The sequence below is a fragment of the Dipodomys ordii genome, unplaced genomic scaffold, assembly GCF_000151885.1.
Source record: "Dipodomys ordii isolate 6190 unplaced genomic scaffold, Dord_2.0 Scaffold140, whole genome shotgun sequence".
Taxonomy (NCBI): domain Eukaryota; kingdom Metazoa; phylum Chordata; class Mammalia; order Rodentia; family Heteromyidae; genus Dipodomys; species Dipodomys ordii.
In genome coordinates, this window is record NW_012267356.1 from 4,205,597 (window position 1) to 4,228,404 (window position 22,808).

At 36.4% G+C, this 22,808-nt stretch overlaps 1 protein-coding gene across 1 annotated transcript in view; it reads right to left on the minus strand.

The window, feature by feature from the left end:
- Positions 1-22,808, minus strand: part of Nbea (neurobeachin) — a 546,038-nt gene that overhangs the window by 192,628 nt on the left and 330,602 nt on the right. The window contains exons 40-41 of the mRNA XM_013031451.1: positions 20,263-20,406; positions 689-825 (exon numbers count right to left, since the gene is read on the minus strand). Of these exons, the coding sequence (XP_012886905.1) occupies positions 689-825; positions 20,263-20,406 (281 nt within the window). The remainder of the gene's footprint in view (positions 1-688; positions 826-20,262; positions 20,407-22,808) is intronic.

Genomic DNA, 22,808 nt, shown 5'->3' on the forward strand with positions numbered 1-22,808 from the left:
CAACAGAGTTCTGAATCATAGAGCTGCTCTAATGCTCAATTGTTTAAAATCTGTAAGATCAAATATATGATTTCAAATGGTCCAAATATCTATTTTCTGGAGTAAGACCTGAAGAAGCATACAACCTAGAATATGCTAGAATATGCTGTGTGTATACATTTTAAAGGTTTTAGAGTGTAAGTTTCTTTCTCTTACATTCATATGTAAAATCCATTCTTATTTTGGAATATGAAAAATGGATGTAATAATGCAGATGAAATTATATCTTAATGGATCCCACCCCAGATTCCTTATAACATTTCAATAAATAATAATTCATACTGCAACTCATACTTTTGGAAATTAATAGTAATCTTATACAAAATTTCCTAGGACTTTCCTCACTGAAATGCTGGGGGTGGGGAAGTACCTCTGAGGAGCACTTGTCTTTATCAAATCTGCCCAAGTGCACACAAAGGCACTCACAGGAAAACTGTTGAAGTGTGTATGCTCTGGTAATACAAGATTTAAACTCATTCATATATACTCCAATTCCATAAAAGAGAGCATGTGTCTTTTCATTCATTTTATTTTCTGTGAGAAAGAGAATGCATTCCCTCCCCCATTTTCATTAAAATCCAAGCAAAATCGAAAACCACTTCCTGCCAAAAAAGCCACTAATATTGTACATGGAATCACTCTGACTCACTTTCGTGTCGATCTTCTTGAAGGCAGGATCATCTTCATCTACTTCGAAGTAGATTTCTGTCGTGGTTATGGAGAGAGTCCCCTTGGCGACCACCACTGGAGCAATGAGCTGGGCTGGGGTGCTGAGAACCACAGGGCCTAAAAGACAAGGGAATGGAGTCAGGCTGTGCCCCTGACCCTCTCCTACTCCCCCAAAGGGCACCAACAGGGTTTTATTGGTAAAGATGTGCTATGAAAAAATGATGCCTACATTATGTGGCAAAATCTTTTCACATTAGACACGATATGCTGATCTGCCCAGTTTTTAAATAGTTACTTGTAGAGTTGGGAGACAAAGAATTGTATAAAACCCAAGAGGTCAAGCAACTCATTTGCAGAAAGGGCTGCACAATGCCTAGATTCTCCACTGAGCATCACTTGCTTTCCAAAAGACCCTAGCTATTGGGCATCGCCAGAAAGACCAACCACCATTTCAAGCCATTCCAATCGGTGGCATGGCTCCCCAGGAGAGGCAGAAGAGACAGAGGAGGAAAAGATTTAAATATGTAAGTTGCTCTGTACTGAGAGGTCAGCATCCTGAGGGTTTTTTTTCTCCTGAATATCAGAGTTTCAGCCCCACCACACACGTGCGTGAGTGAGAGAAAACATTAAAGTTCTTATGCAGAAAACGGAAATCTTTTAACCTGTTTTTTTTTTTTTTACCACAGAATCGTCAAAAAAGATGCAAATGTAAGAAAGACGCTGAAACAAAACGATTCCTAGAAAAGGCATCTGCAAGTGCTGTTTGCCAACTGTGGAAAGAACTAGGGTTCAGTAAAATATTTTAATTATTATTTATTATTATTTTAAACAAAGTGAACCTATGGGTGCTTACTTGGAATTTCCTCAATCTGAACGCCAGGACATTAGAATACTGATGGGGGCTGGGGGGGGACTGAGGGGTAGGAGGGGAGGATGTGGTGATCAAAATGCCCTGGTCAAAATTCCTCAAAGTGGAGGCATACTTCGTGATCCTGTCTTAACACAGGACATGGAAATCAGAAACAACGCGGTCTTTTTCTCCCGCTGGGGTACCACGGCACTCCAGAACCCGTCACCTACCGGCTCAAATGCATGTAGTCAAATGAGCCAAGCCAACAGGAGGAGAAAGGCAATAAAAAGCCAGACCCCCAGCGCCCTAGTAGGCCCCGGCACCATGCGGAGAGACCTTCTGGAGTCGCCACCGCCCAGCGTGGACCGGGCCCGGCCTGCGCGGGAGACTGGCGGTGGCAAAAACTGCCGTCCCGGGGAGCCACGCACCCCTAGTCTGCGACGGTCGCCTCTGTGGCTGGAAGAACAGAGAGGGCTGGGCAGGCTTCCGTGGTGCCTAAAGGGGAGAGGTTCCGCAGCCCGAGGCGTCAATGCCAGCTTTCACTCCCGATGGTGACCGCCTCCGTCAGACTACAGCCCGGCCCAGGCCTCCGTAGTCTGCATTCGGTCCCCGGGGCGCCCTGGGGACTCGGAGCCGCGGTTTCCACCGCCCAGCCCGGCGGAGTCGAGGTCCTTCCCGACTCCGGGACCCTGGTTTTTCTTTGCAAAGGGCGAGGCGGTCGATCTGAAGCGCCACTTTAAAGGCTCATCAATCTTAATCTAGGTTGCTCAAGTAATTATGCCCGAATCTCTTGTACGATTACAAGTGGATTTGGGTTTCTATTCCCCAGGCCCTCCTTTGTGTTTATTGGAGGGTCTCCGCGCGCGGCGTCGCCGCCAGCCTCCCGCGCCCTCCTCCGAGTCCCCCGGCGCGGCGGCCGGTTCCGACCGCTCCCTTAACCCTTAAACCACCAGACCGCTCCTCGGGACGCCACTTCTCCCGTTTCAACTTTGGAGAAATCCGCGCTGTTTACTTTTGAGAGGGGCGACCTGAGGAAGAAAGGTGATGTGATTCCCATCGGAAAGTGTCATCTTTGTAGGGCCTGGCTACAACCTTAGAAAAGTCTTCGCTCCAAATACCAAGGACTCGTGATTTAGGGCTTAATAGAGTTTCTGGCATTTGGAGACGAAGAATAGTCAGAGACACTAAAAATGGCGAACCGCTTCATACTCCTAAAATGTAATATAACACATCCACACAATTAAATCGGGAAAACTGAAAAGAATAAGATCGTGAAACGAATTATGGAAACCATATTCACCGATTTACTGAAATGAATTAAGAATTTTAAGTATGCACCCCATGAACTTTTAACAGGGAACACATTTTACTTATTTCTCTGAATTTCTGCACTTCCTTTTGATTCGACTCCAATTTCAATCTACTGAGTTGAGATTTTTTTCCTAGGAGTTTATAAAAAAGGATTTCGAACTGCTCCTTAAGAAAAGACACATCATGAAATATTCAGCCTTAATAGTGTGTCATTTTCGCTCTTGTCCTTGGAAATCTCCAATTACAACTTCCAATTCCATAGCATGTTTAAGGAGCACTGAGTCTTTTTGTTGCAGCCTTCAGGGAGCAAACCAGCCACAGAGAGAATACCGAGTTAATCCACTACAGCAATAGAGAGAGGGATTATGTTCTAATCCCCTTTGGGGGAGACTCTGGATATTAGGGATCCTATATTAAAACGTTTACCTAAAGCACAATCACAAAACAGCAGATTGTCCATATGGTACCTGGTTATTTGGAAACCTTGATCTCTTGCTAAATAAAGGGTTTCAAAAGGACAGCATCACTGGATGCCAGGGAGATGGTGATAATGGCAGATTTGGTTCTACAGGTGATCTTAACTACAAACTGAACCTTCTAAATGGTGTGGTGTAGTAAGTTGGGGACTGGCTGTAAATATATTAATTCCAATTTCGACTTGTCATAAAAGGATACATGATAATAAACTCATCAGTACACATATACAAGTAATGACGTTAAAGGATAGTTAAATGAATAAACCTCTTTCTACTGTATTGATGCATACAATAATTTAAAATTCCTCCATTTAAAGTGATAATTAAATGCTAAAAAGTTATTTACTTTTTATGATTGATGGTATATTTTAAAAATATGTATCCACTACTATATCACAAGATTGGTGATATTACTTGGCATTAAATGTTAATTTAAAATGTAGATCAAAGATCACCTAAGCATAGTAAGAGGTATCTTGGAAAGAACAAAATTTTTTTTATCATAGGATCAGTTGAGATGGTAAACTTCATCAATTACTTGAGTATAAAATACATATATTTTACATTTGAAAAGGGAATTATCCCTCACATATACTTAAAAAAGCATGTTAAACACTCATGGAGCTGGACTATGCTGTTGAAAATAAAAATTCCTAGCCTAGAAATCTTGGTAATAATGCATTCATATCTTAGCAAAACTTCATAGTTTATAAAAGTCTCTGTTACTTAACTAACAGTCTACTGCACAAGCATGTGGTACTGTTAGTGCTGTCTTGCCTAAGACCAAGTGATTTGAGATTCAAGGAGGCAGAACAGGGATAATTCTGTGATTGGCCATTTTCACAGGCTAGAGGTAGTCAAGAGCTGCAGCTAAAAAGTAGCATTATTCATATTAGCCAGGAGAGGGGGATGTTTGGTATTTCTGTGGTATGCACTGTGACCTTGTTTTTGTCTAAGCTTAGACAAAATTATTAACTTTTTTTGTTGTTTTGTCTCACATCCCTATCCTATGATCCTGACTGATGTCCATTTTGTTTTTCTGTTTAATGTTCAACATAGAAACGTTATGTTTAGCTACGAACTTCAGTCAACCTCGAACACAGAGCCTATGTGCAGTTCAGGCCAGTACCCAAAGGTCATAACCACTTTTTTTTTTGTCTGATGCATTTTTTAGCAAGTTAAACAGCATCATAGATATTAAAATGCAACTAGAACAATTCAATTTTCAAACAATGCTAAGCTTTTCTACAAGTTTTAACATTAAGCAGAGCAAAGACTAACTAGGAAGAAAAAGTTGAAGTTTAATTAGAATTGACATTTTTATAATTATTTGATATGATATTCAACAGGCAAAAACTATACTTAGGATACATGAATTATAATGTACTTCCAAATCACTTTAGCATTTCCTAAACTTATAGCTATAAGTTTTATTAACTGTATGAGTTTTCTACAGTCTCAATTACTTTTAAACCACGCTTACTCTCTTCTTGAACATGTAAAGGATCACTATTTGGCATAACAAACACTGATAAATCCTGATAAAATAATTAAACTTAAAATCTTGACATCATTCAGAAGAGTCCAAATGAATTTGAAAATCTTTACGTTGGGAGTAACAGGATATTCTTTCCAAAAAAATTAAGATAAAAATACAATCAGGAGTAAATTTTTATAATCATTTGTATAATTGATAAAACTGGGAAAAAACTCCCAGTGTGAACAACTGAATATGCAGCTAAAATATCTTACTCTTCTAAACCATGGCCTTATCAATTTTAAAGAAAACATTTTCCTACAGAATTAAAATAATATGATGTTTTAAATCTCAAAACAATCTAAAATAAATTACTGACAGGTCTAAGGAATTTGGAAGTTTGTTTTGAAAACCTTGGAAAGCTTGGAGTCTTTTTTTTTTTTTTTCAGGTAAGGGGTAGACCTGCTGGGACCAGGCAAGGTTGGCACTCCACGTGGCTGGGAAAGAGAGAGGAAAGAGAGAGAAAAAAGCTAGAAAAGAGCAGAGAGAGCAAGAAAAGAACAGAGAGCAGAGAGGAACAGAGAGAGCAGCAAGAATAGAACAGAGAGAGAAGCTTGGATTCTTAAGGAAGCTTCAGTATTTATATACGTGCCAGTAGGGAGAGCAGTCTTAGAAAAATACTATAAACATTCTTATATTTTTATTGTCTAGAATAGCTCCATGTGTTTCAGGCACAATGTCTTAAGGGTAAAGAAGTCATAAAAATATCTCTAGACAGTTTTTTCTTTATATGAAGAACATTGATAGTTGTCCAAATACATGATCTGAATAAACATCCTCTGAAATTTTAACATACTTCACTTTCATGGAAATAGGAGATGAATTAGGAATGGATAACTTAAACATTTCAGAAAATGTACCTTTAGAGTGAAGAATTTAATTTCAGCACTCTTCCCTCTTCATCATGCTCTCACACACAATGTTTCCAAAATGTCCATTAAAAACAGTTTATACTCTACTCAAGAAGTGGCCTTTTTATTTCTTTGTGACATCTGAGTATAATCTATTTTAGGACTGAGATTAGCAATAAGCCACTTATCCTCACAGCTTGCTGTTTTTCTGAGATGGTTATTGTAGAAAAAAAGAGAGATGCTTAAGAACACAGAGTGATCTTTTTGAGATTTGTGCAAACTTATGGTTTCAAAGCCTAAGTCTGTTCAATCTGAAACAAATGAAAAGAAATGGAGACCTCTTACAAGAAAAAAGTGGATATTGAAATTCAGCATATTGGCTTATTTAATGTGCTCATAGTAAATATTTTAAAAGTACTGAGAAAAATGAAAATTTAATTAATCCACTATTATTTGATATTTGTTAATTTCTCACTTTTATAAATAATGATGGAATGGACAATAAAAATATAAGACAATCTGATAGGCTCTAACTTAAACCTACATTTATGTTTTCTAATTTATCTGTACAACTGGTAATTTTTAATATTAAAAGTAACCAAAAAAACTAGTGCATATTCAATAATAGAAATTAGCAATTTTATAATAGAAAAAGCTTAGATAGCCTATTCTAAGTAAAATAGTATTATTTTCCAACACAAAAAATGCTAGGAAAAAACTAGCAACAGATCTAATGTTCAGTGTGATAATTTGCTGTCTTATGATTTAATAGGTGAGTGAGTTGAGATTTGTGTTTCTAGTTATATTACATTTAGTTCAACATATGGAATGCATTTTTCACCTTCTGGAAAGGTCTGACTCTTTTATGGTACTAGGATATCATTTACTGATTGGAAAGAGTATATTCCTACTAGAGTAGATGAATGAATGAACCAGACGATGATTTAAATCTGTAGGACTAGTATAATTGTCTTTGTACTCCAGAATTTGCCTTTCTGTCCTCATTATTTCCTGGAAACACCTTTAATTCAGGACTTACAATATATGTGCTTAAAAGTATTGTGAAATAATTTGGTACAAACTACTTGAAGACAGGGCACTATTTTCTTCATTTAACACAGTACAATCACATATGTGCAATTTGTGTTTACAGAGCTGAATATAGGAAATAGCACACTTCTGGACCTATCTCACAGTAAAGAGCCACTTAAAAGTACAGGTTATACCTTGAATGTCTTCCAGAAATTTCAAAGTCTTTAAAAACATGTACGAAGCTGCATAGAAAACAAAATTTGAAACATACTAAAAGTCATTCAGTTATATTTGGTCATGCTAACTAGATGATAAACATACTACATTTTTAATAAAAATGACAGAAGTTTATAACTTCCATACTTTTCCTAGTACATAGGCTGCATCTGCTTTGTAAATAAGATGTATGGAGCCATTTACCTCAGCACTCAGATATTTAAGTTGGTTTCAGTAGAAGAGAACATAGTGATACATTATTACAATGTGGACTTTATTATAGTATAGGGTAAAAATGATAAAAGTACAGGAGAAAATGATGACATGTGGGAGAAAGAGCTTAACTAAGCATTGAGTAAAGAATTTTAAATGAGTTAATCTCATTTATTCCTTTTAACCATCAGGTATTTAGCAAAGGTCACACAACTAGTAAGTGGCAGAGATAGGATTTAATGGTTCCTAAACTGGAGTTTTTAACTACTATAAATTTTGCCTCTTACCAAGAAAGGGGAAGGAGCAATTCTTTGGAAATTCATAGAATGATGAGACTTTCCATTTTTGAGGGGAATATAAGTGGGATAGGATGAGGATGTTGACAACTAAAGTGAGCTGTGATGGTAAGTAAGATACAGACAGGTGGGTGTGAGGGGACAGAACTGTAAGCAGGGAAAAACAGTCTGATCAAGCACATAGTTGCAGGGATAAATAAGCACAAAATAAGTCTGGACATTGAGACTCATGAAATGGTAAGTTGAGATTTAAAAAAAAAACAACCACACACACAACCATGTAGTTTTCAGCATTAGCCTTTTTAACGGTAATTCCAGAGATTAGAGCTGGGAATTTCAATGCAGAGTAGCCATTACTTGCTTTTGGTGGTTCACTGATTTTTTTGAGGAAGACAGTTCAATACACGTGTTTTGTTTTTTTTTTCCTGGAAAAATTCATCTGACCACATTTGTCCATCCCAACTGTATAATACAGTTTTCTTATTTTGGAGAAAAACTAAATTTTGACATTTGTCTTGATACCTTCCTAAATGAAGCATTTTTTCTTCATTTTCATTTATCCTTACCTGTTTTATCTCTAGTTTCAGGAGATCATCATTCTTCCTGGGTAAGTCAATTACCTTCTCTTTCTGAGCTTTTGGTCCTTGCTTCCTCTGCCACTTCAAGATCTTTTCCTTTATCTCTAAACTTGCCTTCTTTCTTCAAGTCTGAGCAATAGCTTCTCTCTCGATCTCTCACTCTCTCTCTCCTTTCCCTTCCCTTCCCTCCCTTCTTTCCTTTCTTCCTTCTGTGTATGTGTGTGTGTGTGCACACGCACAGTGCTTGAACTTAACTCTGGCTCTGTCCCTGAGCATTTTTGCTCATGATTACCACTCAATCACTTGTGTCACAGCTCTACTTCTTGACCTTTGGTGGGTAATTAGAGATAGGCATCCCAGGGACTTTCCTGTCTAGACTAGCTAGGGACCTTAAACCTCAGATCTCAGCCTCTTGAGTAGCTAGAATTACAGGCATAATCACCATTGTCTGGCAACATATTCAGAATTCTTCAAACACATTTAACTGAAGATCTGAACTTACACATCTTTTCTCATTACCATATCTAACTATTTAACTCAATAACTTATCATATTTAATTATATTAACACATTTAACTACAGATCTTAACTTACAGATCTTTTCTCATTACCATATTTAAAAATACTTGTGTTCCATAGACCACCAGGTTGAAATTGTTGAGCCCTTGACCTCCAGTGCACAGGAGTCTTTCTTGGGCTTTACTGTTTTACTTCCTTCTTGGTATCCCTGATGGCTCTATTCACTGACTGCCCTTAAACCTCGTTCCACAGGGGACCTGACATTTCCTTTTGCTATTTGCTCCCCATATTCTCATTTTCTTTAAGTGATCTCTACGGTTTTCATTTTGAACTTCAAGCCCTACTTAGCTCTCAAATTTCAGATCTTTACATCTTTTGGAAAATTTTGCAAATGCAACAATCACAGTTGAACAGATCACTGAAAGCAAAAACTTTAATCATATATGTCGGCCACTTAATGTCTTGCCTGGAATAGATATTAGATATTTATATATGTTTTGCTTAGATAACCTCATCCAACTATAGTAAAGTGGGATCTGACATCAAAAAATAAAGGCAGTCCAGATCTTGCCTTTAATGTATAGTTTCTAGCATTTTTCTCTTGCAATATATTCTTTTGTCTTTTCTTTCATTTATAAATAATGTTGGTAATGCTTACTTTACTGATACGTTATCCCACCAAAGAGTTGCAATGTTAAACAACAACAAGGAAAAAACCCAAAACACTCATGTATTAGAATAACATAGGGTTTTCAGAACCAAAGAAAGAAAAATAGTTTCCAGTCCTGGCTCATGAATGAGTATTCTTCTAATGGAACCTAACTTTCTATATCTTAAAATTAAATACAATATGTAAGTCACAGAGTTGTAGCACTATTTATGCCTGTAGTAATGTTTTCTCTAATGAACGCTTGATTCCCTTTTCCAAAAGCCCTATTCCCTGATTCACTTTTACCTTACTACTTATTTACCTTGGTTTCTAACTACTCAGGAGGATGAGATCTGAGGATTATGGTTTGAGGCCAGCCCCAGCACCCAGCAAGAAAGTCTGTAAGACTCTTTTCTCCAAATAACCAACAAAAAGCTAGATGTGAAGCTGTAGCTCAAGTGGTAGAGCACTAGCCTTTAAACACAAAAGCTCAAGGACAGCTCCCAGTCCCAGAGTTCAAGTCCCAGGACTATCATGTGCGTGCGCACCCTCGTGCATGCACTCCTCCTCCCCCACCACAAAGTAGTGATTTAATAGAAATAAATCAATGGAAGTTTTGAGAAAAACACAGAAATTGGTAATTTTCTGATCAATAAATCTGCTTAAATATTTTGTGTGGAAAATGTCTAACAATATTTAGAAAGTAAACCATCTGTCTTCTCTTTGCTGATAAAAGGTGTAGATTTGGTTTGTTGGACTGACAAGTTGAACTGATACATCATAACTGTTATGACTGTTATAATCAGACATGTAGATTCTTGTTCCCAGAGTTGTTATGTATAAGTATCTTTTGCAGGCTGTTATTCTGCTCTGTAGCACCAAACTACAGAAATAAATTAAGAAAAAATTTAGTATACAAAATGAGTGCCAGTCTTTTATATATTATTAAGTGTAGTAGTAGAAAAATCACTGATTCACATAATCTTTGAACCAGTGCCAAAGTCTGCCAGAGGGAAGACCAGGACATTCAAGTGTGTCAGTGAAAAAAATCAACAAAGAACTGTCCATATCCTCCTCTCCAATTTGTGAGCATCCACTATTTGTTCACAAGAGGATAGATTTGTTATCTCCCATAATCCCTCTAAGAGTAACAAACATCATGATTCATAAATCTTCCACATACTTTCTAATAAATATCACATTATGAAAGCTTTGTCTCTTATGATAGAAAGATATCATAATGGTAGGAAGTTGCTTATTGCCCCCATGTCAGATTGACACTATAAATTCATTGAAATTCTCTATCCTGATTAAAAAAGAAAAAAAAGTGTTTCAACTAGAGTGTTGTATTAGAAAAGATCTCAAAATTATGAAACAGTTGCCTAAAACCAAGGGTGGCTTATTATTAAAATAAAAAATGTTATATGTGGTTTGAATCATGGTTGATGTCCAATAACCATGGTTTTAACATATTCTTTTATTATAGTTTAACTTACATAGTTAGGGTACCAGAGATATCATAAGTATTAAGAGTACTTCAAAATTGTTTTATAGACTACAGAAGCCATGATTGAAAAAAACACAAAAGTTTGGAAACACAGAAATATGTCTACAGTAAGATATCAACAGATCAAAAATAGGCTTGTAAAAGAACTTGTAAAAGAAATGGAATACAAAGAAATCTATATATGCAAGATAAAGCTTTTGTTTTTAAAACTTTTCTCTGATTTGACAGTTTAAGGTACAGGTTTAAATATTTTACAATCTAACAAATAACATTGTAAGAAATGAGCATGTGTTAATGTTGTCTCTATGTGCTTTGTGAATTCTGTGTTTGAGGCTGCATGTGAACCCTTTGGGTTTACTATTTATGACTGGCAAAGAAACTTCTGAATTCAAAGAGAGAAAAAAACTTATAAAGACTTATAAGGCTTTTTCAACATCAAATAGCTTTTGGGAAACAACATTTTGATGAGTTAAGTGTGAGTGAGTCAGGGACATATGGATTAAATTTCCCTTGAAATGCACATGAGTTTAAAAATTAAAGGGAAAAGTAAAATACATTTAGAGAATCCAGAATGTTTAAAAGATATCCCCCCATAGCTACCAATATTAGGTTGAATTAATCCTAGTTAGACACTGTAACTAAAATTCTTAAAAATAAATGTGGAAGAATCTTAAAAGACATCCTAGTTTTGTCAGGGAAAGCATGCTATGCTCCCTTACCATGCTGGAATTGTGCAGCTTGGAGTAGCCAGGCCTGCCCTGGATAAGGAGGCTGAGGTCATATGCATCTTTGTCATGTAACCAGAGCATTCTCTCTCTCTCTCTCTCTCTCTCTCTTTCCCTCTCCCTTCCCCCCTCCCTCCCTTCCTCCTTCCCTCAATTCCATTGTTACTTTAATTTTACTATATATTTCCCAGTATTTTCAGACTTTCCTTCTTTCTATATTTTGCTGTAATCTTTCTAGGTCCATAGTAGCATTCACTTTCTATATCAGCAATTTCACCTATGTCTGGATATTCCAGGTTAGAACTATGACAATATAAATTGTATGACTGATTTTTTTAAAGTTGTCTCATTTATTAGGAAGGTTGGTGCATTGCATACCACACAGCTTCCTGGTTGTCTGAGTGACAGACAGGTAGGATAGCATGGTCCTGAGGGGCCACAGGCCATTGCAGAGCAAAGAACAGTATTCTACAGTCCCTTAATTCCTTTGCACAAGATGTGAGAAAGTTAAGTAAATCAATGAGAAAGTCATGTCAAAGAGAAAGTCAAGGAAAGAGAAGTAACAAACCTTAAGAAAAATTCTAATTAATGTTTCCCTTTCTATCCATATTTTCATTATTTTACTTTGAATTAGTAGAATGATAACTATAAGAAAAGGAAAAAATTGATTATTAAAAAAATTGGTTTCAACATCATCACCCCTCTTCAATCAAAATGCATCTTTGTAAAGCTAAGCACTGGTGGTGCACACCTGTAATCCTAGCTATTTAGGAGGCTCAGCTCTAAGGGTCATGGTCTGAAGCCAATGGAGGGGGGCAGGGTTGGGGTTGGGGGATGGGGGGTGAGGGGGTAGTGGGGGTTGGTCCATGAGACTCATATCCAATAAGCCACTCAAAACTCAAAACCCAGCTACATCTCTGCCATCTTCCTCCAGTCACTATTTTGATATCCTGCATCTTACATATACATATGTCTAATCTGGGGAAAGGAAGGGGAATAACAAAACGCTGAAACAAGGACACAGGATGACCCACTGCAACGAAGATTCCTACTGGACAGTATATTGGAAATGAACTTTACAACTTTGGGCCGCGAGGGGGGAAAGGGGTGAGAGGAGTGTGGGAGGTGGGGGAGGAAAGGGATAGTGGGACAACAACAAGGAAGGGAAGGGGTAACAATGATTGACAAGTAATGTACTCATTGTCTTTCTCATGTAACTGTAACCCCTCCGTACAACATCGTGACAATAAAAAAAAAGAAATGGACTCATTACCTTCCTCATGTAACTGTAAACTCTCTGTACAGTGTCTTTACAATAACAAATGTATTTAATATAAAAAGAAAAAATAAAATATGTAATTCCCAATGCCTCTAACTATAAACTGCTATTGATGCAACATAAACTTTATAAAACCCTTAAAGAGCTTTAGAAGCTATGTGACAATACTTAGTAATTAAATAGTCTTAAAAAACAAAATATAGTCTTGAAAAAACAAAAACAAAAACAAAATCCCGAAACTGCAAGTGCCACTGTGGCTGAAAGTGGTAGAGGGCTAACCTTGAGCCAAAGAGCTCAGAGACAGCTCCCAGGCTCTGAGTTCAAGCCCAACCCTGGCAAAAACAAAAACAAAAACAAACCTAAAAATTAAGAGAAGTCAGGGAAAGGGAGGGTTGGGGGGTGGATGAGAATGTTGAAAGGGTTGACATTGATCAAGATGCACTGTATTCATAAACTGCTTTAGTGAATGGCTACTCCTTTATATCACTACTTAAAGGTAATAACATGATACAAAAAAAATATTCCAGCAAAGAAAAAAAAGGGCTTAAAGACATCAGGGTGCTTTCATCTGGGAACTGCAAAAGACCTAACAGGGACTTCAGAGTAAGTCATAGGGGAGGTGCTGGGACTTAGCATAGCCTCCCAACAGACTTCCTTATTTCCTTTTTCTCATTCTTTTTGTTGTTTTGTTTTGTTTATTTAGTGCCAGTTCTGGGGCTCTACCATTTGAGCCACTGCTCCACTTTCAGCTTTTTTGGTGGTTAAGTATAGATAAGAGTATGACTAACTTTGCTGCCAGGACTGGCTTTGAATTGTCATCCTCATACTTCAGCCTCCAGACTAGCTAGGATTTTAGGCATGAGCTACCAGTGACTGCCTATTGTACTTTTTAAAATTTTACTTTATTGTCAGGGTGATGTACAGAGCCGTTACAGAAGTAAGGTAATGAGTATACTTCTTGTCCAACAGTGTTACCTCCTGGAGTTCTCTCCTATTTTCCCTTCCTCCCACTCCCTTCCCCCTGAGCTGTAAAGTTCATTTCCGATATAGTGTCTTGTGAGTATCGCTGTTGCATTGGTTGACCATTTTGTACTTTGTCCCACCATTTTGTGATCCCCTTTCCCTTCCCCAAATCAGATAAATGTAAATACAAGACACAGGGTACTAAAATAAAAAAAAAACAGTGTCAACAGGGAATTACAGGCTTGAGCTACCAGTGCCCACCTATTGCTATTCTTAAGTCATATAATTCAGGTTCTCTAGGACCTAAATGTGTGTGTGTGTGTGTGTGTGTGTGTGTCTGTGTGTCTGTGTGTGTCTGTGTGCATGCACTCATGTTTGAACATTTAATGCTTAGAAAAACTCACATATAAAATCTGCTAGGCATTGATGATTTATGCCGGAAATCCTAGCTGCTCAAGAGACTAAGATCTAAAGATATTAGTTCAAAGTCAGTGTTGGCAGAAAAGTCAACAAGATTCCTTCTCCAATCAATTAGAAAAATGCTGGACTGGAGGCATGGTTCATGTGGCAGAACATTAGTTATGACTGAAAAAGATGAGAAGAATGCGAAGTCCTAAGTTCATGCCCCTACAGCAAAACACTCATACAACCATGTACCACATAATTTCTTCCCTGCATAGTTATTTCCCTATCCTAACTACTCTTTTTAATTTTAATTTAATTTTTCCTAGTACTGATGGTTGAGCCCAGGGCTTTGTACATATTAGCCAACCATTTTACCACCTGGGCTATGAGACAGATCTCCTCCTTTCTTCTTTCTTCCTCTTTCCATCCCCATCTCTTCCTTTTTCTTTTTTTCCTTTCTCTTTCTCTTCTCTCCTTCCTTCTCTTTCTTTGTTTCTTTCTTCCTTTCTTTTTCTTTTTCTCTCCCCTTTCCTCCCTCCCTCCCTCCTTCCCTTCCTCCTTCCCTCTCCTTCCTTCCTTCCTTCCTTCCTTTCCTTCCTTTCTCTTTTCCTTCCTTCTTTCCCCTCTCTCTCTATTTCTCTCTTTCCCTCCCTCTCTGCCCCTGCCCTGCCTTCTCTTTTTAGTCTTTGCCTGTCCTGGGTCTTGAACTCTGAAGCCTCATGTACACTTGGCATGTTTACTTACAACTGGCATTCTACCACTAGCTACATGTTCAGCCTAGCTCTTTTGATGGATTCTTCTATACTTTTCTGCTTGAGCTGACTTTGAACCAGTCATCCAGCTGTTAGTGTCCTGAGTAGCTAGGAATGTATGCATGAGATATCAACATTCAATCTTGTTTTTGAGACAAGGTATTGACACTACCTTTTCTGAGCTTAGCTTTGAACTCATGATGTTCCTGCCTCCATTTTCTGAGTAGCTTGGATTATAAGCATGTGTACTACTATGTCTGGCTTTAACTTGGTGCTTTAAAATACATAAAATGCCATTATAATCCATTGGTTACAGTTTTTTTTGATTAAGAGAAACAGTAGTATCTTGACCTTATAAATGGGAGCCTTAAGAGACATTTAGTTAAAATGATACAATTAACAGATTTAAGAATAAGATGAAGACTAACTTGACTAAATGTCCCTCTATTATAGAAAAGTCAAGTGATGGACCCAGTTATTTATTTGAGTGAGTCAATGAATTTGAAACATATAATCTCATAATGAGTTAAGCTCCCAAATACTTATTTCAATAAGCCATTAATTTCTAGAATAATTAAATAATTATCTAAATTTTCCTATTTATTTTGTTAACCTTTTAACCAAAGGTTCACTGGAGTCTTTTAAATAATTATGTTAAACTGCTTCTTCATGGTTCAAATGTTTATAGTATATAAGTCGCTGCTTTTAAGGAACCTCACTAAAAGCACAGAAAGAAAAAAAAAAGGAAACCTTTTCAATAAGTGACTTCATGTGGTATGTTAAGAATGATACAATCAAAATGTTATGGTTTAGTTATTTTTTTAAAGTCTTATAACCAGAATTTTGGAGGAAGTAGAGAAATCAGAACCTCACACTCTTGTTGATAAGAATGTAAACCCCTGTCAATCATGAAAAATTGAAACATAATTACCATTTTATCAATCAATGCCCTTCTTAGGCATATGCTCAAGAGAAATGGTAAAAAACAAACCCCCCTGATATTTATATAAAACCTTAATGTTCATAGGAACATTATTCTTAACAGTCAAAAAGTGAAAGTAATTTGAATGTTTACCAACCAATGAGTAATCTCAATGTTGGATATACATTCAATGGACCATTCCCCTTAGAAAGGGCAACATGAATGTACCTTGACAACATTGTGCAAAACCCATATTTACATGATTCCACTGATAAAACTAAATGTACAAAATAGCTGGGTGTCAGTGGCTCATGCCTGTAATAATAGCTACTTGGGAGGCTGAGATTTGAGGATCACAGTTCAAAGCTAATCTGGGCAGGAAAGCCCATATGTCTATTATCTTCAATAAACTACTTAGAAAAAGCTAGAAGCAGCACTGTGGCTCAGGGGGAAAAGCTCTAGCCTTGAGCAAAAGAAGCTCAGCAATGCCCAGGCCCTGAGTTCAAGCAAGCCCCAGGACCAGCAAAAAAATAAAAATAGAAGATAAATAAAAATAAAAAGTGCAGAACAGGGGCTGGGAAGGTGGCTCAGTGGTAGAGCGCTTGCCTTGCATGCTTGAGGCCCTGGGTTTGATTCCTTAGCACCACATAAGCAGAAAAAAAAAGCCGGAAGTGGCGCTATGGCTCAAGTGGTAGAGTGCTAGCCTTGAGCTGAAGAGCTGAGGGACAGCGCCCAGGCCCAGAGTTCAGACCCCACGACTGGACCCCCCCAAAAAAAGAGCAGAACAAACACTTATATATATAGAAAATAGATTAGGGTTAGTGGTTGTCTAGGCTGTAGAGAAATAGGATATGCAGTATATTTTTGGCATTATAAAATGTTCTAAAACTGATTGGTGGTGTTGAACCTTTTCCTTTTCTTCTTCTACTTATTTTTTTGTCTTTTTATTTTTTCTTAGTACAGGGTGGACTCAGAGCCTGTTTTCTCTTAGTGTGCTTGCTTAGCTTGCTCAATGGAACTATACTTTGGTTTTTGCTGGGTATTTTGAAGATGGGAATCTCATATACATCCCCTTCTGCCTGGGTTTGTGGTTAGAAAATTGACCAGCAAATACTTTATAGTGTTTATTATTATTTTTGCTGTAAAGGTGTTTAACTCAGGGCCTCTCTTCTGACTGAAACATGCCACAAAGTTTTTTTGGTTACATTCTTTTGAGGGAAACTCACATTTCTGCCAGGGTCCAGGCTCAGACTGTTATCCTCCTACTGGTGACCTGAGCCATTATACCCAGCTGACAATGTTTTAAATGGGTCTTACAATGGGTGGGTTTTCTGCTACAAAGACATGGGAAGAGTACAGAACAGAAATATGAAAAGGAACAAGTAACAGATTCGACAAGAAATGTACTCACTACATTTCTACATGTAACTGTAACCCCTCTGCACATCACCTTAACAATAAAATTTAAAAAAAAATAGTATAAACTAAAGATAAAAATTTAAAAGTATATTTCACATGAAGAAAGAAGACTGGACTTTAGTTTAAGCCTATGGAAAATCTTTTATGTTACTTGAAAACAAATGAATAGATGAATTGTTGGCAATGCCAGCTTACATGTAAACTAAAATTATTGTAATGATAATAAAGCATAGGTATAACTATCATCCTTATTAACTCAATGTTCCCTACTTAATAAAATGATTAACATTTAGAGCACAAGAAAGGAATCTAAATCAATTCCAATTTTGTTATGCAAAATATATCTCCAATATTTTACCAGCATGATGCAATTTTGTAAAGTGAATAATATTTTTATAGTCTATTTGCATAAATTTAAGTTAATCTGAAATTCCAGTTACTTAAAAGTTATTTCAAGAAACAAATTGTTAAGTTTGAAGTTAACTGAAATTTTAGATTAGTATATAGTTATAGTAATTAATCTCAATATTTTAAATAAAATATAATTAGTAAATTTAAATATTTAAGCACATATGGAATCATATGCGCTAATCCATTTTGTTGAACTACTTCAAAGTAAAAATATCAATTAGAATAAACTGAGTTAGGTGTTGTTAATATAATAATTTAATTGACTGACATACTTCTAAATTGAGTAATTAGTAATCATACACATTTAACTTGCCTCTTGAGATGAACAGCTTTGGAAGAAAGGGAACTAAAAGTGAAACAGAAAATTGTTTGACATTTAAAGCTATAGAACATTGTGTGAACATTTAAACTTTATTAAAAGTAAAGCACTCCAAAGGAAAGTAAACATGAGAAAGAAGAATTCCCCACACCTCCTCACATACCCCATTTGGTGCCAGTACTGAGGCTTGAACTCTGGGCCTAGAGACTTTGCTTGGTTCGGCTTCTAATATATCTTGTTAATATTAATGTGACAGATTGATATTGATATATATTTCTTAGATACTTTTGATGGTATATTTTTAGACATAATTTACAACTCACATCATTAAATTAAATTAGGAAGGTAAATACCAGTAATTTTCATCTGTGAGATAGAAGTAGGCAACATTATTTTATAGAACTTTCTTAGACAAGTAAATATGGGATTATATTAATATTTTATGTAATTTTTAAGATCTCTTGGACTTAAATTTAGATTCAGTCCTTTTGTGATAACAAAGCTTTCTTTATGCAGTGCAGTGTTACCAGGTTTTTAGGATAAATTATGAATAGTAAAGAATTCTGGTTTATAATTAAGTTCTCAAAATGAATTTTATGTGATATACCTCTCTCACAACAGTTGGGATTAATTTAAAGTATATCTGGCATGTACAAAATAAATTTGTGTATTCTTGTGCATTACGCAAATGCTTCCTTTCATAGAATAGCCATCTTCCTCTGCTTTTCCTGGTTCACTAAAGGTTCTAAGCAGCATTTTGAGCTGCTCTTTAAAAAATGAACATTACAGATTGATGAGGAATAAGCATTGTAAGACAGCTTATAATGTGTTTCAGACACAAAGATCTCACTAAAGTATGAGTTGGGGCATGTATGGAAAGTATGGAAAGGGGCAGATCTGCTTAAAGGAAAATAAGGTAAAGGATGGGTTAGAGGGGACATGGCAGATTGAATGTGTGTGGAATAGGGAAATCTTTATTTTCTAATATGAATTTTGTTTAACATTGTCACTGTTGTGATAGTCAAGATTAATAAACTTTGAAATAAATTTATTTCAAGAGTACTTCCATTATTCTCAAATGTTTGGACTTAGTGTGTTTTTAAAGTTTTGTTTATAAACATAATTTAATATTGATATGTAGCTGCTACTGAAGGAGAGAAATATAAACGAGTTATTAGCATTTATTAGACTGTGTCACTGCCATTACAAGAAGGAGATGAGGCAAATTTAAATTGACTCATTCATCTTGAATGGGACAAAGGACAAGACATCCTAAACTAAATTGTACATTTATGAAACATATGTACTAGAATATTTGAATGAAGGAAGGCAACATTCTATCTAAAAAGTTCATGCATCCTGTTGGGGAATGAAAAAATGTAAGACCATTTCTCTATTACTACTTTCTACTCCAATGCTACATGGGTCAAAATATAGAACTGAAGTAAGACAGCCACATTTTAAGATTCAAAAGCAGAAGAGTGGGTTTTGTTTGGTTCTTGGTATTTTTGGAACAGGATTTGTCTCATGTAACTCAGTTGTCCTTGAACTCATGATCCTTCTCCCTCCATCTTCCACGTGACAAGGTTACAGAAATGTACCACGGAGTTGAATGAAAGTAGACTTTTTAATCCCAGGATCTAGGGTATTTTCTCAGGATTACTGAATACTCTGAAACTATGCCAGAGTTATCTGTGCATCTTTATGAAGTCATCTGCCTTCATTAGATTCTCAAATTTGTGTGAAACCAAAATAACGGTTATCTGAGCCATACCCCATTTGGTCATTATAGATGCTGTACTAGACCTTATATCAGCACCAGGACTAGGTGAAACTGAGAGTGGGACGGTGAGAATGTCTACTAGGAATGGGGAATTAGCATTATGAGGCTAGAGAACAAAAGAGCAGTGAGGGAGAAGTAGCAAATTCCATGGTGACCTGGCCAAAGCAGCTATTCTTCATGGATTTTTAGTAGGTTAATAAGTCAAGGGGGATCTATCCTCCTGTTCAACCTCCCAATGACACCGACAATTACATGAGGACAGCTTACTCTAAGTGTTATTTCTTCTATATAAAACATGGCTCTTTTTTTGCACAGAAAGTTGGTGTTCCTCATTTATTGCCAGTCAAATACACGTTTAATGGAAAGATCACAATCCCCTTCAACACTACAATATGTGATACACTATCAACACGATTAACACGATTGAGCATTATGACACTACTGTCACACATTTACTCATTAGGATACATTAATATATTAAAATGATTAATTTCTGTGTATTTATCACAACAAATAGAAAAAAAGGTATTTTAAAAGTTACCTGCAAGATTGTCAATTTCTTTCTCCTGTAGAAGACTGACTGCATCATCATCTCCTTCCAGCATGAGTTCTGTCTCTGCGTTCTGGTTCACTATTGCCTGACTTCTGAATGCTTTCTTGGACTTCACTATATCTTCTTCTGTTCCTAATTACAATGGAAATACAATAATTTAGGTCATTGTGATTGCTATTGTTTTCAGTGGGTATTAGATCTAATTGGATATAATTACAGAACATTTTTAAGTTTTTTATCTTTTTAGTATTCTATGACATTGGTCATATTATAGATAATTTCACATCATTACAGATCAAAGGCCATTTCACAGATGAGTAAACAGGTTATGGAAGGGACATACTTTGGCAAGACGGCTATAATCCATACCTGAAGACTTTTCAGTGTTTGTCCACAAAAAATACGGACCTCATTTCCAGCTCAGTTTTCTGATGTCAGATAATTTTTACATAATTAAATGGTTCTATGAATTAGCTAATTAACTGACCAGCTGTCTTTTCAGAATAGAGGTAGGTCGGAATGAAACAAGAAAGCATTTATATTTAAGGGAGAAGTGGTTGTCACTGGGGAGCTATAGATCTATTTCACACTTTTCTTTAGTAACAAATGAACTAAATACTGATTTTTTTTTGGGGGGGGGAGATTTCCTTAGTTGGGCATATAAAGTAACATAAAAAAGCAAAATCAAAACATCAGAAAAATGGAAATAAAGTAAATTCTGACCTGTCATAAACATACTAATCAATGTAAAAATTGAAAACTAATGTATTAGCATCCCTTATGGATTCTCTTCTCATACTTAACAAATATTTCTATTATTTACATTTAAACACCTCTTTGGCCCAGGATAATGAATCTAAGATTGTACATATGTGTATGTGTGTATTTAGTTTATATATTTCTTATTTACTTTAAAACTTTACAAACTATATTTATATAATTACATACATAAACATTCATATCCACATGTCCTTACACATAGATATCTTATTTCATATCACTTGATGTTGAAATTCAGTGTGAAGAAAAACAATGTGATGTTAGACTATAAACTTCGAAAACTACATAAGTAGGAAAATACCTTCCTGTTCTATTTACTGTGGTAGATACATTCCTGGAAATCTGAGTGAAATCAGTCCTTGTGGTAGTGTTCTATTTTACCTCTAGGTGATGGTATGGTGTTGCTATACAGGCAATTGTGTCTCCCATATTATGACATATCTATGGCCAAATTTATCTGCGGTTACAATTCACAGTATTCTTGGGTTATTTCCCTCATGGTCAAACAGGAATGCCAGGAGCCTATCATTCTCTATTTATTTACTCAACTGGTTTTGTGGAAGTGCATCTAGGTGCTATAAAACAGTAAAAACAGTAAAAAAAAAAACTTGCAAAAAAATTTAAAAAACTTGTAAAACCAGGGCTGACCTTCCCTTTTTCCTTCCTTCCCTTCTTTCATCCCTCCCTGTCTACCTCCTTCTCCTTCATTCTCTTTCTCTGAATTTTAAAAATCAGTTTCTAAGTGCCTTACAACACGAGGCAACCTATTCAAAGGCCACTGAAGTTTCTGTGAAAACACATGGTAGTGAATATAGCCATTATCTGAAACTACTGCAGGGCTATAGATGAGAAGGGTATTCTGTCATTCCAACTCATTCTGGGTAATAGCATTTGGAGAACATAGTTAATGCACAATTTTAGAAATTAAAGTGATAGATAGTTAAATACATGTTTTGACAAGTACTTCAGAGACAAATATACTATTATTACAAATCAATGTCTCATTGGGAAGAATAAAATGGTGTACATGTATATTCTCTTTTCATTGGCATATAGATGGTTTTATCAGTTATGTAATGAAGGATTGGGAATAAATTCCCTGAATTCTTCTGAACCTAATCCTAATTTTATTTTATATATTTATTCTCTGTATGTTAGGTACTAACTAGATAAACTCGGAGTTTGCATCATTTAACAGAGACAAAAGCAATGATTAGTATTCCAGATGTTACTCTGGAGGCTTTCATGGCCATATTTCTAGTATCTTTACTTGGATGAATAATAGTAACTATTTCCCTGAGCTTATTTGCTCCTGTTCTTCCTCCTCTTTAGATCAAACCAGTGACTTAGTGGCAGCCACTGCTCTAGAGCAAGTTATCATTTTGGCCCAGAGGTTTTAATAGCTGCCTTTCTACTATCACGCTCCAGACTTTGTAAGCATAGTTATTACAACGCACAAACTAGTGGATGGTATTTTTCTGCTTAATACTTTCTAGGGGCTGGGAAGGTGGCTCAGTGGTAGAGTGCTTGCCTTGCATGCCTGAGGCCCTGGGTTCGATTCCTCAGCACCACATAAGCAAAAAGAAAAAAGCCGGAAGTGGCGCTGTGGCTCAAGTGGTAGAGCGCTAGCCTTGAGCTGAAGAGATGAGGGACAGCGCCCAAGCTCAGAGTTCAGGCCCCATGAACGGACACCCCTCAAAAAAATATAATGAGTACCAAGTAAAACTGACCAAAGGTATAATTAAAGGTTTGTT